We start from the raw sequence: 14,638 nt of genomic DNA, 5'->3' as shown, positions 1-14,638 counted from the left end.
CTTTCACAGGCACGCACTTCGACGTGAGACCCGGGTAATGAATAATAAATGGTAACCATATTTGCATTTGGTGCACAGTTGGAACAGATTCAAGCTAGTAGCCTGGTAAAACTTTCAGCAGCCCTATGGTTTCTCTAGTTTGTGTTTTTGTTTCTAAAGGAAAACTCTTTCTCAGAAAAAATAAGTTTAGCGTAGGGCACCCAGTCTCAGCCACATTCCTTCTAAGTCACTTGCTTTAGTTTAAATGCTGAAAGAGACTTACCATCCTCCTCTCCCAGGCTTATGCCACTGTCAGACAGCTGTCTGGGGTAGATGGCTCCGTGCTGTGGCACTTGGGCGAGGAGCAGGATTAGTCCCAGTGTGAGGCTGGCAGTTGTTCTGATGCCTCCTCTGCACAGCAGCTTAGTTTGGGACAAAAATGTTTACAAATCTCTATTTCAAGCAACCTTGGACATCTAGTGGCTTAGAAAGTGTAATGGTAATTTAATTCCCAAATGCATAGCAGTCATGTGAAAATGGAGCTTAAACCCCTCTTCAAAGTTTAGCATAAGTTTTTGGCTTTGTTTCCTCTCTGTCTATATTCAGTGTGCTGCTCAGTATCTTTTTTTTCTTTTTTTTTTTTTTTTTTTGGTAACTTGATAAATCTTTCTACTAAAGGCAGAAGTCAGCCAGACTGGATAATCTGTTTTTGATTTAATCATATTGTGTATCTGGTGTATGCAAAATAAATCACTATTCATCTGGTTTTTAATCTGATTTATGTAGCACAGACTTATATTGAGCCAGTTTTCTACAGCCTAGCATGAGGTTTTGTGACCTACCGTGAAGCAACTATACCTCATTACAGCATTTAGAAGGACTAAAGTGAAATTTATTAGGGCATAGAAAGGAATGGGACATATTTTCAGCTGATAGAAAATGCAACCTGAGGGAAATACACTGATGTATATTTGATAGGAAGGCTGTGTGAAGACCTTTTATTCCTCTTCGTGACTCCTGTGGAGGAGCTCTTCTCTCCCCCATGTGATGCCAGCTAGATGAGGTAGTTTGGGCCTTTTCAAATTGATAATGCTTATTTGCAGCAACCAGATTTGATTTTACCACTGCACCATTTGCTTGGTGGCTTTTTCCTTTAACCACATTTAGCTGCAGGAAATTAAGTGCATGATGAAGATAACCTAACATAGGAAATAGTTCTGACAGCCCTAGTCTGTGACACTGGTAAATGCATCACTCTGCTTCCTTTATCAGGAAAACTCCCATTAATTGTCAATTTATAATCGGACAGGTAGCATTTTGGAATTTTGATGGTAGGTTTCAGACTAACAATAAACTGTATTTTTATTTTCAGGCTTTACTTGAAAACATGACTTTTACAACTTAATTATACTGACATTTTCAGGTGCTGATTTGAAAGGAGGGTTTTTTGTGATTTTTTCTTTTGTTCTTTTTTTTAAGAGCTGTATTTAATTATGAAACTAATGCTTGCTTCCATGTATCTTAAAAGAAACCCAATGCTCTTCACTGGAGAGCTACATGCTGCCAGTCAAAGTTGTCCTTTTTAATTAAGTGCTAAAAGTTTCTAATCTGATAGACGTTGTGTCCTCAGAAAAAAGAAGATCCATCAAGTGAGAATTTACTTAAAACCAGAAAAATCTGTTTAAAAATGTGTGCTGATCATCACCAGGAGAGACACAGCTGTTTTGCTCTGCTCTTTGTCATTTATCATTAGTCAAATATGGTTTATCCAGAATTTTTTTTGAGATTTTTTCAGACTGAAGTATACGTACCTAAAGTGCTGGGCAAAGAGTGGTGGCTACATACCATGGCCAATTGTCTGTAATTTTTTGCTATTCCTTTGCTCTTTATATAAGTATCTAGTAGCAGAAGAGCTTCCTGTCACCCTCAAGGTGGGTCTTGGCCATTTTGGGGGAAAGGTTTGCACGGGAACTAAGAAGGTATAGCATCCTGCCTGTAGCCGAGGCTGGGATTCCCATGTGTGGAGGGGTGGTAGCCAAATTCAGGGTTTGTCCCTGGCAAGATCTTGCCACTGTGAGAGAGTGACCAGCTGGCTTCTGCTGTATCCAGATGTTCATGGCAGGTGGAGGCCTGCACAGAGGCAATGTCTTTCTTTTGGATGAACTCCCATTTAGGCAGAGCTGGGAGCTATGTGGTTGCTTTCTTCTCTCTTCCTCTGTTATTAGGCTGCATGTCCTGAGGGCTGGAGAGCAGAAGAGGTGGGAATTTGGGGCCTGCAACTTGTCAGCAAACTGTCCTGGGGTTGCAGGGGGTGCCCAGGGAGCAAGATGGTTGTGGTCCTCTCCCAGGGCTGGGACTTGGCAGCTGCAGCTGACCCCTGTAATGTGTGTAGCGTGTGTTCATAGGCCTGCAAGTCACATAGCTCAGATTTATAAGCGATGAGGAAAGATAACATAGAGCAACTTAGCACCACCTGAAGTCTTATAAGTGCATAGGCACATGTGCACTAGTGGGTGCAAGGTTAAATATGCTGGTGATACAGGGCTGGATAAGTACCTCAAAAAACTTAAAAGGCAAAGCAGAAAAAATTCTGGTGCTAGTGGTCTAAGTCCCTGTCCTGCCATGGGAGACAACAGGGGTGCCCTGGGGAATGTGAGAGCTGTAATGCCTGAGAAGTCATAAGTGCACTGAAGTGTGGATCGCTGGGATGGTAACATGGAGTATTCAGTCTCTAGCTGAACATGTGCTTGTATATATGCATCCAGTGTGGAAGCTCTTGTGCATCCTTTCCCTCTCAGGGAGCTTGTTTCAGCTGTGATTCACACAGCTCAGACTGTCCTTGCACCCCAGCTATAGCAGTGAGGCGAGAGACCAGTAAATCCCCAGTGTCCAGCCTTCTCCCAGGCTGGGGAGAGCTAATAAGCCCTTCAGCTTCCTCACCTGTGTGCTGCGTTGGGACAAGTCCTCTTGGGGTGGCAGGGAGCCTACAGAGGGTTGAGGACCATGATTTTCTGCTTGCTAGTCACCTTCTCTGTGCTGATGGGAGAAATAATAAAGTTTAATGTAAGAGGGCAGGGTAGTATGTTGCGCTTGTGCCGTTTAACTGCTCGTAAAGGCTTTTGAAGGACACCCAGTGAAGAGAATTCAACAAAGAAAAGAACACAGAGTTGACATGAAATTAGTGATTTAATTGTGAAGCTTTCTGCTTCTATTTTAACATTAATAAGTTTGTCTCAGGCCTACTGTTTCTACGGTGCTTTTTTGTTTCTTTTCTTTCAACCCAAAGCATCAACTTGGCATTTCTTAAGGGTCTCCTGGCTGTTTTCAAGTGTGGTTTTATCCTGGAAGAGGATTTCTAAGAATGACACTTCCCACCATCACATGCTCTTGGGCCTGCTTGCTTTTGTGATGGTAATGAGTCCTTAGTATTTTAGTTAATTGCAGAGTCAATACAGAGCCAGAAGAGTGAGCTGCATTTTCTTCAGACTTGAACATCACCATCAGGATTCATAAGCAAGTTCTGACTTCAGAGCTTGCTCCCCTGCAGTGCATTAACCCCAAAGAGATCAGCTTTGCTTTGAGGCTCTAGGATGTGTTTTGTGTTGGGAAGGAAGCAGGGAAATGGCTTTTTTTCTTCTTTCCGCCCTGTGTAAACTGAACAGATTTGTTGAAATCCATTAGATTTGTTAAATGACAGGCTGGTTTGGCATTCACTTTCACAGCAGAAAACCTCTTCCTAAAATTCATCTGTGTTTTTCTGCCTACCTTTCTTCTTTTGGTTCAAGAGTCAATAAATAAAATAAGATATTTGTAAGCTGTGTCTTAAAATTTTTCCATTTTTCCATTTTGGTTTTCCATCAGATACCATCTGGACCATCAGATATGCTTGACCCATAAATCTTCATAAAATAATTATTACCTTCTAAATTACTTATGTCATGGCATTATCCTTATTGATGAAATTTTAAATGTAATATGGTGAAGGATGAACTGTGAAACACGGTCTCTAAAGTAATAGTGCTGGATGCTTGTGGTTTGTGCTAGTGCCCTTGATGTTAATTTTTAATCCATTTTCCTTTCCATTTTAGCCCATCCCTCCCTGCCCTTGATTGGCAGCTGCCATCTCACTCAGGACCTTATGAACTACGTATTGAAGTGCAGCCGAAATCCCACCACCGAGCCCATTACGAGACGGAAGGCAGTCGAGGGGCTGTGAAGGCATCTGCAGGGGGCCACCCTATTGTGCAGGTATCAAATTGTGTAATGAGCAGCACAGGTCATTTATCTCAGTGCTCTGTGGTGAACACCCTTTCTTCTCTAAAACCAAAAAGCGATGGGAGATTTTTCCTGTCCTCAAAGATTACTGCACACGAGTGTGCCTTAGAGCGTATTTTAAACTGGGTGGACCAAGCCTTTGGTAAAAACAAGGCAAGAGCATCCACCTGCTCTTAGCAATGTGAATACAGAGCAAGAGGATTGCTACTCTGTCTGTGTAGGACTCAGTGAGTGTTCAGCTGGCAAGCAGTGACCACAAACCTATCTGTGCAGTCAGATTCCAGACACACAGTTTATACTGAGATCAGCTGGGGATGTGCCTCGGTACATTTAGTCCTTAACTTGCAGTTGGATCTAATCAGAACTGTGAACACATGTTGGAGTGCAGAGCTGTAGCAGTGGTGTAGAAGTATGTCACTGGTTTGGATGTTGCAGTGAGTTCTGAGCAAAGGGAGGCGCTTAAAGTTTGTTCTGTTCAGTTCCTAAACCCCTTCCAGCTGCTCTGGAAAGCATCTGAGGTCTGAATCTAGTCTTATGAATTGTATCAAGCTCTTTGGTTACTGTGTATAAAGCATTTAATTTAATAACACTCTAAACTGACCTTTAATTCATTTATATGACTAGTCCAATTCATTTTTTAAAGGACTTTGCTCATGAGTGGGAAAAACAAGATTTAGTTGTTTAAAACAAAAAAAGAAAAAGTAGTGGGAGAGTGTGGGACAGAGTGCCTGTCCCTCTTCAGCTGCTGCTTTCTCACCCAGCAGTTAAACTTCCAGTGTTGTCTGTCAGGGTTGTGACCCTCTGTGCAGCAGAGCCCAGGTTTTGTCACTGCCCAGACATCACAGGATCCATGGGTGCCAGGGCACTGCCACCGTGCTCACACTGCTTGGGTCTGTGCCACAAGCCTTCTTGTAGGAGCAATGGCTTGTTGAAAGCCCAGACGGCTCAAGATGATGTACGGACTACACGTGCAGGGCTCGTGCATGTTTGCTTATTTGGTGTAAAAGCTTGTTAGGAAACACATCATTAGAAGGAAGGATGGGAGGCTGAGATGACACTGGTCAGAGAATGCTGCTGCAGAATGTGTGTGCTGCTGTGGCAGCTGGAAAAGGAAAGTGAGGAGAGTTGTCAGCAGCAAACACAGTTCACTCTTCAGCTCTGCCAGAACTCGTCAGTGACATAGGATTATGGAAGTCGTCTGCTGGAAGTTGAAAGGTTTTAGCAGAGCATTTGTCAACGATATTAAAGAGGGGCTTGTGGCAGACATGCGTGATGACAATTAATGCCTACTCTGTTTGTGGCTTCATGCAAGGAAATGCAAATGGAGAGGCAATCAATTTGCAATGGCCAACCTGGCGTTTAAAGTTTCTGATGTGCTTTTTGGAAAGACTGAATGTGATGCCAGCATTTAATTGGACTAAATGTGTCCAGACATTTCTCCTCTCATTCCCTGTCCTCGTCTGTCAGGAGTGAGCATACTGCTTCCAAGCATAAACAAGTGTCAGAAAAGAGGAGAGGAAGCTATGGAAGGGCATGAAGGGAGCGGGGAGGAAGCAGACAGTCCTAGCCCTGTCAATTTGCTCTACTGGTTTAATAAGGATTAGTGTATTTTTCAGTCTTTTTATTATGACTTGGACATCCTTTTCTCCAGAAAGAACAGAAACATAAAGGGGGCCAGAAAAAGCTGCTCCATGCTGACGTTACCGTCATGGCCAGTTATCTGAGGAAATACATAAAAGCTTCTGACTTAGACCAAAGATGGATTGAGGTATTAAAAGTACTTCCAAAAAGAGAGGAAGTACTTATAAATAATTTTTAGAAGAGAAATAGTAAGTACTTATAAATAAAGAAGTACCTGAAAAACAAAAGTGTGTATAAATAAATGTAGGAGGAGGAAATCTAGGGACTAACTTCTGATAAATTAGTGACTGACAAAACTTGTAAAATGCATCTCTGAATCAACATATTTCCAGATGTAGTGGCTGTTTGTGTTGGGTTTGATTCATCCCCCTGTGTTATACAGAAAGGAGCTTAAGTTTTTGAAGTTCAGACCCAGAGGTAAGCTCAAACAGAATCTGAGTGTCTTCAGGTGTGAGATTTTGCATCAAGCTTTCCCCTCTAATATTTCTGGTGTTTTCCATTGTGTTAGCTCAGGGAAACCTCTCATAAAACTGCTCTGGCCTCTTGCACTACCCTTTTGTGTTATATTTTTTTTGCCATGTGGACAGTCTTTCTTATGTTGGTACTTTGGGGAAACTGGCTTTAATTCTGCTGTGTGTGTTATAAAGCTCTTTCCCTTTATCTTCAACAAGAAGAGAATGTGGAAGAGGTCTTTCTCTTTTCTCTCTTTTTCTCTTCAAACCCTCTCTTGCTGGCATCTTGCTTCCCAAACCAGGAGATGTTCTCACACTAATACCTCCACAAATCTGTAGGGCATGCTAAGGCAGAGGAGAAGTAAATCCAAAAAGAATTTGCTGTTTATGGTATGGTTCCCAAGGGAAACTTCCAGGAGGTTGCTCTCTGCAGCCAGAGCGTGTTTATCTGGTTTTTTCCGGGCACCATTAGCTTCCTTGCTGCTGCTCCATCTCTTCTCTTCTTGTGGGAGATGGAATGTCTAAGGATCAAAGTTTTCTGAGGGAAATGTGCTGGATGAGGAGAGTGGTGGTGTAGGAGGGCAGGAGTCTCTTGTGGGTGTGGGTGTGGGTGTGACATGAGGCTCAGGGTTGGAGACCAATTTTTTCCTTTGCTCTACTGGCTCCTCCAGGCTGGTGACTTTTCTGTGGAGCTGGAGAGGGCCACATGTAAAGCTGAAGACCTGGCACTGTGTGGAATGCCACCGGTGTATGAGATTACCTTTGTCTCCCCAACCTGAGCATGGCAAGCCTGGAGGGTGCTGGTGGCTGCCTGTGGCAGCAGAATCTTGTCCTAACACAGTGCTGGAAGGCCCCACTTGCTCCTTATCATCTCTGCATTGTCTTCATAGGACTTGCTCAGTGGAAGCTCTTGCGAGCCATCTCCCAGGCATATTTCGTGCCAGCAGGATTTCTTGTGGATTTCCTTCTGTGGAATGGCTGCACCCTCCCTTCTGCACTTAGGAATGATATGGTTTGCAGAGCTTCAAGTTGCCTGTGAAGGCTCACGAGCCCCGTAATGCAATATTCCTCTCTCACATTTCACCTTTGCCTGTTTGGGTGTTTGGCTGCCATGGCAGCTCCAAGCTATCGCTGTTCCCGATTGCTAAACGTTTGGAGAGTGGGATGAGCCGGCGCACCTAGTGAGCTAAAAATGCCTCAGAAGATTGGCAAGCAAGTGGTGCTGGGGAGCGGTGCTGGTGAGCTCACGGCTGGCACTGACTTTCTCATCCCTTGGCTCAGGGAAGTATTTTGCGAGTTGCCGTTGCCTTTGGTGATTTCAGACAAGAGTACTCCCATCTCTGAGTCAAAACAGGGATGGTGCCCTAGCTGGCATCAGACATTGTGAAGCTGCAGGCTGTGTCAGGTGAGGCTTAAATCTGGGACCACTTTAGGGAGTGAAATCCTGCCAGTATGCATCCTGGTGGCACCTCTCCCTTCACAAGAGTTCATGGGTAGAGGGAGGATTTTTTTGAATGAAGCAAGATGAAGTGAATAGGGGCCTTAGGAAACCCACACCATTAGATGGCTACAGCCGTATTTTAAGCAAGGTGAGCTTAATTCAAGGGGGTTACATCCAGAACATCTTAAAAATGTCCTCTGTTTGGACCTATCTCCCATTCTTCATTTTGAGAGTGGTGGTAAGGAGTTACACAAGATGGGGATTGCATTCCAGGCAGTGATGGCTCTGTTTCAGCTGCAGGTAAGTAATACAGCAGATAAATTTTGGGCTCCCTGGGGAGGGATGGCACCAGATTATAAATATATGGTCTGTAGATATTCTAATTAATAACTCATCTTTGGAGTAAGTCAAGCACTTTGACTGCCTGAGATGGAATTTTTACAAGCAGGGTGCGGTGTATCTGTGAGATAAAATCCAAATACTCAGGAATGTTTAATTAAAGGGTATGATGTACTCCCATAGGAGATTGTACTCAATGGTGAAAGAAAATATTCAAATGCACAGAGCAGCCTAGTAAGCACTTTCAAAGGCCATGGTTATTATTAAGTTTTTTGACACAAAATATGCCAGGAATTCTCCTTAAGATTGCTCTTGTCATAGATAAATTGGTTAGAAGAAGGGAAGAAAAGGAGTTGCAGGGGTTGTCCTTTTTTATCTAGGTAACCAATACTATCCAGAATTTGTTTTCCTCTTTGAAAATTAAGTTAACATTGAAGATAGAGTGGATGCTGCCTTGCCTTTCACTGTATCACTTTGCAGTGAGGTGGTAAAGGTTGTGTATGGCTCCTGTGCTCCAATACGAAATTTGATCTGAGCCTGTTAACAGCTGAATAGTCTGAACTCCCTCACTGTACAGGCAAAACACAACAATTTGTCTGCTGATTTACATAGTGAGAATGTTGTCTGTGCCAGGAGATTTGTTTGCAAGAGTCATCTGTGTCATTTTTTGACAAGATCTCAAGTAGGCACTTTGGGCCTGATTTTCAAAGGCCTTGAGGCGTATGTTGGGATTTTTAAATCCCCTTATGACTAACAAGTGTCAGACTCCTCTCTAAAGCAATTGTTGCCCTGGTATTTTTTGTACATCTCCACATCACCAAATTAGGCACTAACATGCCCCTGAGCTGTTTGTGCACCTCAGTAACACATGGAGCACGTTATTGTTTGCTTCTCATGGATCAGTTGGTTTTTTTGCTGTTGGATAACAAGCTCAAGGTCCTGGTCCAGATGCTGGCCACTGCAGATATCAGTCAGTCCTTTCGTTTTCAGACCCATGAGCAATGAATACCTTTTGCAAACCCCTCAGGGAATAGAAAGCCTCATCCATTAAAGCACTGTAACTTCAGAGGGCATCACAGTCTGATTCAGAACTTCTCATGCACCCAGTTTCACTAATGCTTAACAGCATGAGGTAAGAGGGTTGTGCAATAACCAGAAGACAAGATGAGAAGAAGAGAGAAATTGTAGAGCTAAAGACTGGAAAGAAGTGTTCACCATTGATGACAGGAAGAAGATGAAGGTATAAGGAGGCCCAGAGGAAGGCTTTTCCAGACAGATATGGGCAAGTCCTTTGCAGCAATGCTGTGATGCTGCAGAGTGACCCCATGGTTACGTTTTTAGTATATTGTAAGGGACTTCTCATATACGTGCGTTGTGTGCATACATGCTTTTCTTGGTAGGGGTCTCCCAGTGCTGCAAGTTTGTTTTAAGCAAAAGAGCTGCCACCATTGCTGGGTGAGTCAAGGGGAAGGAAAAAACAGTCCCTCGTGGGTCCAGCTCATGGCCATCTGACACCTAACCAAGAAGAGTGGATGTGGAAAAAAATCATGTTTGCTGCTTTCCCCTTCCCTCTCCGAGTCTATCAGAGCAGAGTACGGGGCATGTTCTTGTTAGTAAGCAGTGATTCAACTTGTCATGCCACAGTGGACTTCCTCTCTGTGCTGTTCTTAACTTCTTTTTAGAAGGCAGCATCACCCTTTTGTTCAGATGAAAATATAATCCTTTCTTATGGTGGGCCTATAAAGACATTGGCAAGCACCTGTTAGCCAGGTTGCAAGTAATAGCACAAAGCCATGCAATCAGACAACAAACCAGACAGGGAGCCTACACCTTATAGCCTTGTTTTAGACAGCCGGTACTTCTTAAGAATAAATCTAACCTGAATGGCTTTCTCACTTCTTGCATCTGTATAGTTAAAGCTAAACCTCAAACTAGCAGACACATAATCAAAACTGAAAAGTACAATGATTTGGCAGATGTTTTAAGGCTGCTATTGCTTCTATAAATCCAGCAAATGGAAGAATGCACATTGAAAGCTTTTCATCACTTTTTTTTTTTTTTTGTTAGGAGAGCATATTTTGGGAAGAGGGGAGTTTCTCTTTTTTGGTGTTTTGTGTGAAGTTGGTCCCACAGAGTAGCTCCACAAGCACAACTGTATCATTAGCTTATGGCCTCCCCGAGGAGGGGTAAGTCCAGAAGGGAGCCATCCTGGAAAGTGTGCTGCTGTCAGGCAGAAAAGATTTCATGACCCTGAAAATGCAACTTCAGCTCTGATTTATGAGCCATCCTGGGAACAGGCTTCTTCTGTTTGGTGCAACAGCCCTTTCCAAATGAAAAACGAAGTTTCCATCAGCTCTGCTCTCTGCTGTTAAAAATGATACCTCGCCCACGCTCAGTATGATGGACATTGCAGTACATATCCCGGCTGTTAGGAGGCTGAGATATTCAATCTGGCTTTCCAGCCTGAAGGCTTTAGCCCTAGGATTGCCTTCAGTTTGGACTCACTGGCTGCAGGCAAAGCAGGAGTCGGTGATGGCCTTGAGGGAGGAGGAGATGGAAAGCGTTCCTCCACTGGTTCTGTCTCCACTCCGTTGTGAAAGGGTATGATATAACAGCTCTTGACTTTCCTCTTTCTTGGCCCCTCCAGGTTTACTTTCTTCCTTGTTCTTTGAGACAAGGGAGTCAGTGGCATTGCTCTTGCTGTGTGGGGTATCTTCTAGCTGTCCTCTGTTGGCGGTTGATTAGGCAAAGACCTTCTAGGTTAGGGAGGAAGCAGTGAAGTCATCTTTATCTCCAGCACTGCTCACAGAGCCATCCTTTATGCTTCTTTTGCGAGGTTGGTTTTGGTTACCAGCAGCATACGCACCCTGAGTGTCTAGAAACAACGTGATGGAAGTCTGTGCAAGGTCAAAAAAGAACAGTCTTTAGTAGTGTTCTCTGATTCCTCGTTTACTTTTTCTGAGGTCTCATGATGCCTCCTTTTACTTGGTGAACTGCTTGCATTGTGGACAGTTTATTCTGCAGAGTTTTTCTTTGTCTAAAAGGGCAATTCATCATTATTTTGGAAGTATACCTCCAAAATGTGTATTGCTGCTCTCTGGGGAGGAATCAGGACTCATCCTTGACTGTTTGAGTGCGATGCTTTTTTTTGCCCCTTCCATCCTTTTTGCTTTGTGCTTAATATTGCATTACTCCTGCTAAAAGTTGTAGATGTGGTGTCTCTTGCTCTGCTTGTTTCTGAATTTTCTTTCTAGAAGTTGCCATTCCCCTTTCCCACAAGTGATCAAGCAGGTCCCAATCAAGATAAGAATTCCCCTTGCCTTGTTTTTTCTACATACCTGAATAGAGTTTAAGTGTGTCTATAGGCCTGATCAGTATCTGTCATTGGGTGGTATTCAATGAAGATGGAAACAAAAAAATTAATATACTCAGCAGCTGAAATAGGTGATTTCTTTGCAGTGGTGTACTAGGAAAATACCTGCAGAAGCCACAGCAGCCTGGCAAAAGGCGCTTGTGATACTGCTAGGGAGTCTGCTATGAATGTGCTTTTGGAGCTAAATATTCCCAGTTCCTTTCCTCTGTCAACATCTGTAGAGCTCAGGAGCCAGTAGTATGATCTGTTGTCTTGTATATTTCTTTTTAGAAAAAGTATTAGAAAGAAACAGTTCAGCTTAAGTGGTACAAGAAGAGAAAAAAACATCAGCCAGTGACATTTTTGAGGGTTTGGGCACATTTGAAAGCTTAAAATGTGGTCATCGTGTAAAACCCCAAAACTGGCAATTGCATAATTTGTGCTCTAATGCATCTTTGTCTTTTGGAAACATTTTTCCAATGCCTGAGCTATTCATGTTAAAAAATGCATAGTGATGGTGACAATCGATGGTGGTAGGGGTGGTGTTGATGGGGATTCCCAGTAAATTCATGGTAGAAGCACCCCTACACTGAAAATGCATGCATCAGGGGGAACACCTAGAAATTATGAGAGTCACAGGATCAGAAGGCAGAGAAGAAGCTGCAGATGCTTCTGGTTGGCCAAAAGAGGATACCAGTAGTGCTAGAAATGGGTACCCACTTTTCTAAGGAAAAATACAACATGGGTTGATCTTTTGCTTGCCTCAAATTACCAGACCTCAGTTAAAAAAACCCAAACAAACCAACAACAAAAAACAAACAAAACAGAAACAAACAAACCAGACCAAAACAAACAAAAAGACCACCAACCTGAAAACCCAGTCTCAAACCAAATGACATTCAAAGAAGTATTGGGGCACTCCTGAAGTCAGACAGCTTAGCCTGCTTAATTCAAGCACATGCTTAGGGGTTTGCTGACTCTTAGTTTAGCTGTTTTTAAGAAAATAAGAGCATGGGTGGGTAAGATGTTGACGACTGGGTTTAAAATGGGAGCTTCAGGTGATATGTGGGGCTTTGGTGTGGGCGTGAACCACAGTTGTCACTTGACTTAGTTTTAGTTGCAGTTGAGAAGACCTACACCAAAGTTACCAACCAGCAAATCTTCTCCAGACTTGTCAGATTACTGCACATGTGCCCAAAAGCTGAAATGAAACACAGTTAAAATTAAAATGCAGCTTTACCAGAAGCCAGATGCTTCATTATAAGCTGGGCTAACCTACCTGCCAAATACTGCTAACCTGCATGAGGCAGGTGATTAATTTTTTACAAGTCTGCTTTAGCAACTAGACATCTGTCCTCTATTTCTAAAAGTAATATCTCAGGGCAAAGGGTTTTTTTTTTCTTGGTACTCTGAATTACATAAAACATATATCATGAAAATTATATTGCCTGCATTCTGTATGAAGACATACTGGGGGCCAGTTCAAATTTCATATCCCTTTCACACCAACCTAACTCCATTGGAATTTCTGGTTTTATATTTTCTAATTTTTATATTCAAGATGAGTAAAAAATTACATCTGTAACATACCTTGTGATCTGGAATGTCAGTATGTGTGGTTATAATATAGATTTTCCATTTTAATTAGTCATTATTTCAGCTAACAGGCTGAATCAGTGGAAAATAAGATGTCAAATTACTCAGTTGCTCTCTTGAAGTATGTTGCAGCTTTCATTATGAGCAGAGTTTATAATTTCTTTCCTTGTGAAGAATAGCTCAAGATCTTCTTTGATACGTGCCGTGAAAGGGAGATGATCCATTACAGCATCTGCTATGTACATACACATAAGTAAAATTTGTTGCAGACTGTTAGTGCAGTGAAATCACATAAACTTTCTCCTCCCTCCACATGTTCAAGAAATAATTTAGCAGGAGTTGCCTATTTTCACTGAAACAGTTTAAACATGCTAGTGATCAATTTACTTGCACGTGGTAAAAATAATATAGGTTACAGACAGATTTGTAATACAGTTTTTGAACACCTGTTTTTAATGTTTCAGTACCCAATAAAGTGGAGGAACTCCTGCTTTTGGTTTGCCTGCAGACGTTATGTACATTGGGATTTAAAAGTCTGCTGCGTAGGTTTCAAATGCAGCCCTGTTCAAAGCAGTAAACACTTGCAGGCACAGCATGGGTACGTTTTGGGGAGCTGGAGACATTGGAGTCCTCCTCAATGAGTTATGCTCTTTGGGGCACTGATAACATGGTGTTAGAACCAAATGTGAATCCTGGAGAAAACCAATAGTTCTCACCAGAAAGAGAACTGCTCCCTTGCCACTTGCAATCCTACTCATGTAAAAATATTGCTGGTCCCATTCTTGTAATGTAAGGGAGAAAAAATGTAAGAGATTGAGCAAAGCGATCTTCAGAGAAACAGACCACTTAAAGTGGGATTAAATGTTGAATAGGCGCTTAAGTTTTCTACCAAGTAAGAATACGTTGATTAACTGGCAATTAATTGTGCAGTGTATTGTCACTCAGGTTACTTGGCTACAAAATCTGGATTAAAACACTTTCACTGCCTTGCACAGGTGTTACAAGAGATTGGGTGTCAGGTGTGAGCATGTGGGGCTGCCAGCTGCCTGAAAATAGCATGATAAAGGGGAGTAAGTTGCAATAGCTGCATTCTGTTCTTGCAGACCTCTGTGCTGCTTTTCAGGAGATCTACTAAGTTTTCCCTTTTAAAAATCTGATGCATTGGGTATGTGTTGCAGGTTCCCCATATGTTGCTGCTTCCTTCTGATGGTTTTCAGGTGAATGGTACTAACTGGGCTCTCCTTTTCCTCTGCCTCTGTCTTTGGTCCCTTTGATTTTGGGATCCCTTAGGATGACTGCATCTTCTTTTGTTCTGCCACCCTTGTGCCTGTCCACATCTAATGGCCGTGAAGTCTCTGTGTCTCTGATGCTTCTACTGGATGTCTTGATTTTACTGGATGTCTTGATAGCAAGTCAGGCATGATGATACTGGAGCCAAGCTTTCCATCCCTGTCCAAGATCTTCCCATTACTTTCCTCTGTCTTTGGGCAAACTGTACCTTTCTTCATGTCATTTGGGCCTATAATTTAGACTGTTCACTGAAGTCTGCTATATTTAGCCAAT

The 14,638-nt window shown here is 42.6% G+C and overlaps 1 protein-coding gene across 5 annotated transcripts in view; it reads left to right on the top strand.

Annotated features, from left to right (window-relative positions):
- Positions 1-14,638, top strand: part of NFATC1 (nuclear factor of activated T cells 1) — a 128,710-nt gene that overhangs the window by 32,827 nt on the left and 81,245 nt on the right. For all 5 annotated transcript variants that reach the window (XM_027662755.1, XM_027662753.1, XM_027662758.1 and 2 more), the window contains one exon: positions 4,068-4,227. In XM_027662755.1, the coding sequence (XP_027518556.1) occupies positions 4,068-4,227 (160 nt within the window). The remainder of the gene's footprint in view (positions 1-4,067; positions 4,228-14,638) is intronic.

This window comes from Corapipo altera, unplaced genomic scaffold, assembly GCF_003945725.1.
Source record: "Corapipo altera isolate COAL_440 unplaced genomic scaffold, ASM394572v1 359, whole genome shotgun sequence".
Lineage (NCBI taxonomy): Eukaryota > Metazoa > Chordata > Aves > Passeriformes > Pipridae > Corapipo > Corapipo altera.
The sequence above is the reverse complement of the archived record's forward strand: the minus strand, read 5'-3'. Positions and strand labels throughout refer to the sequence as shown.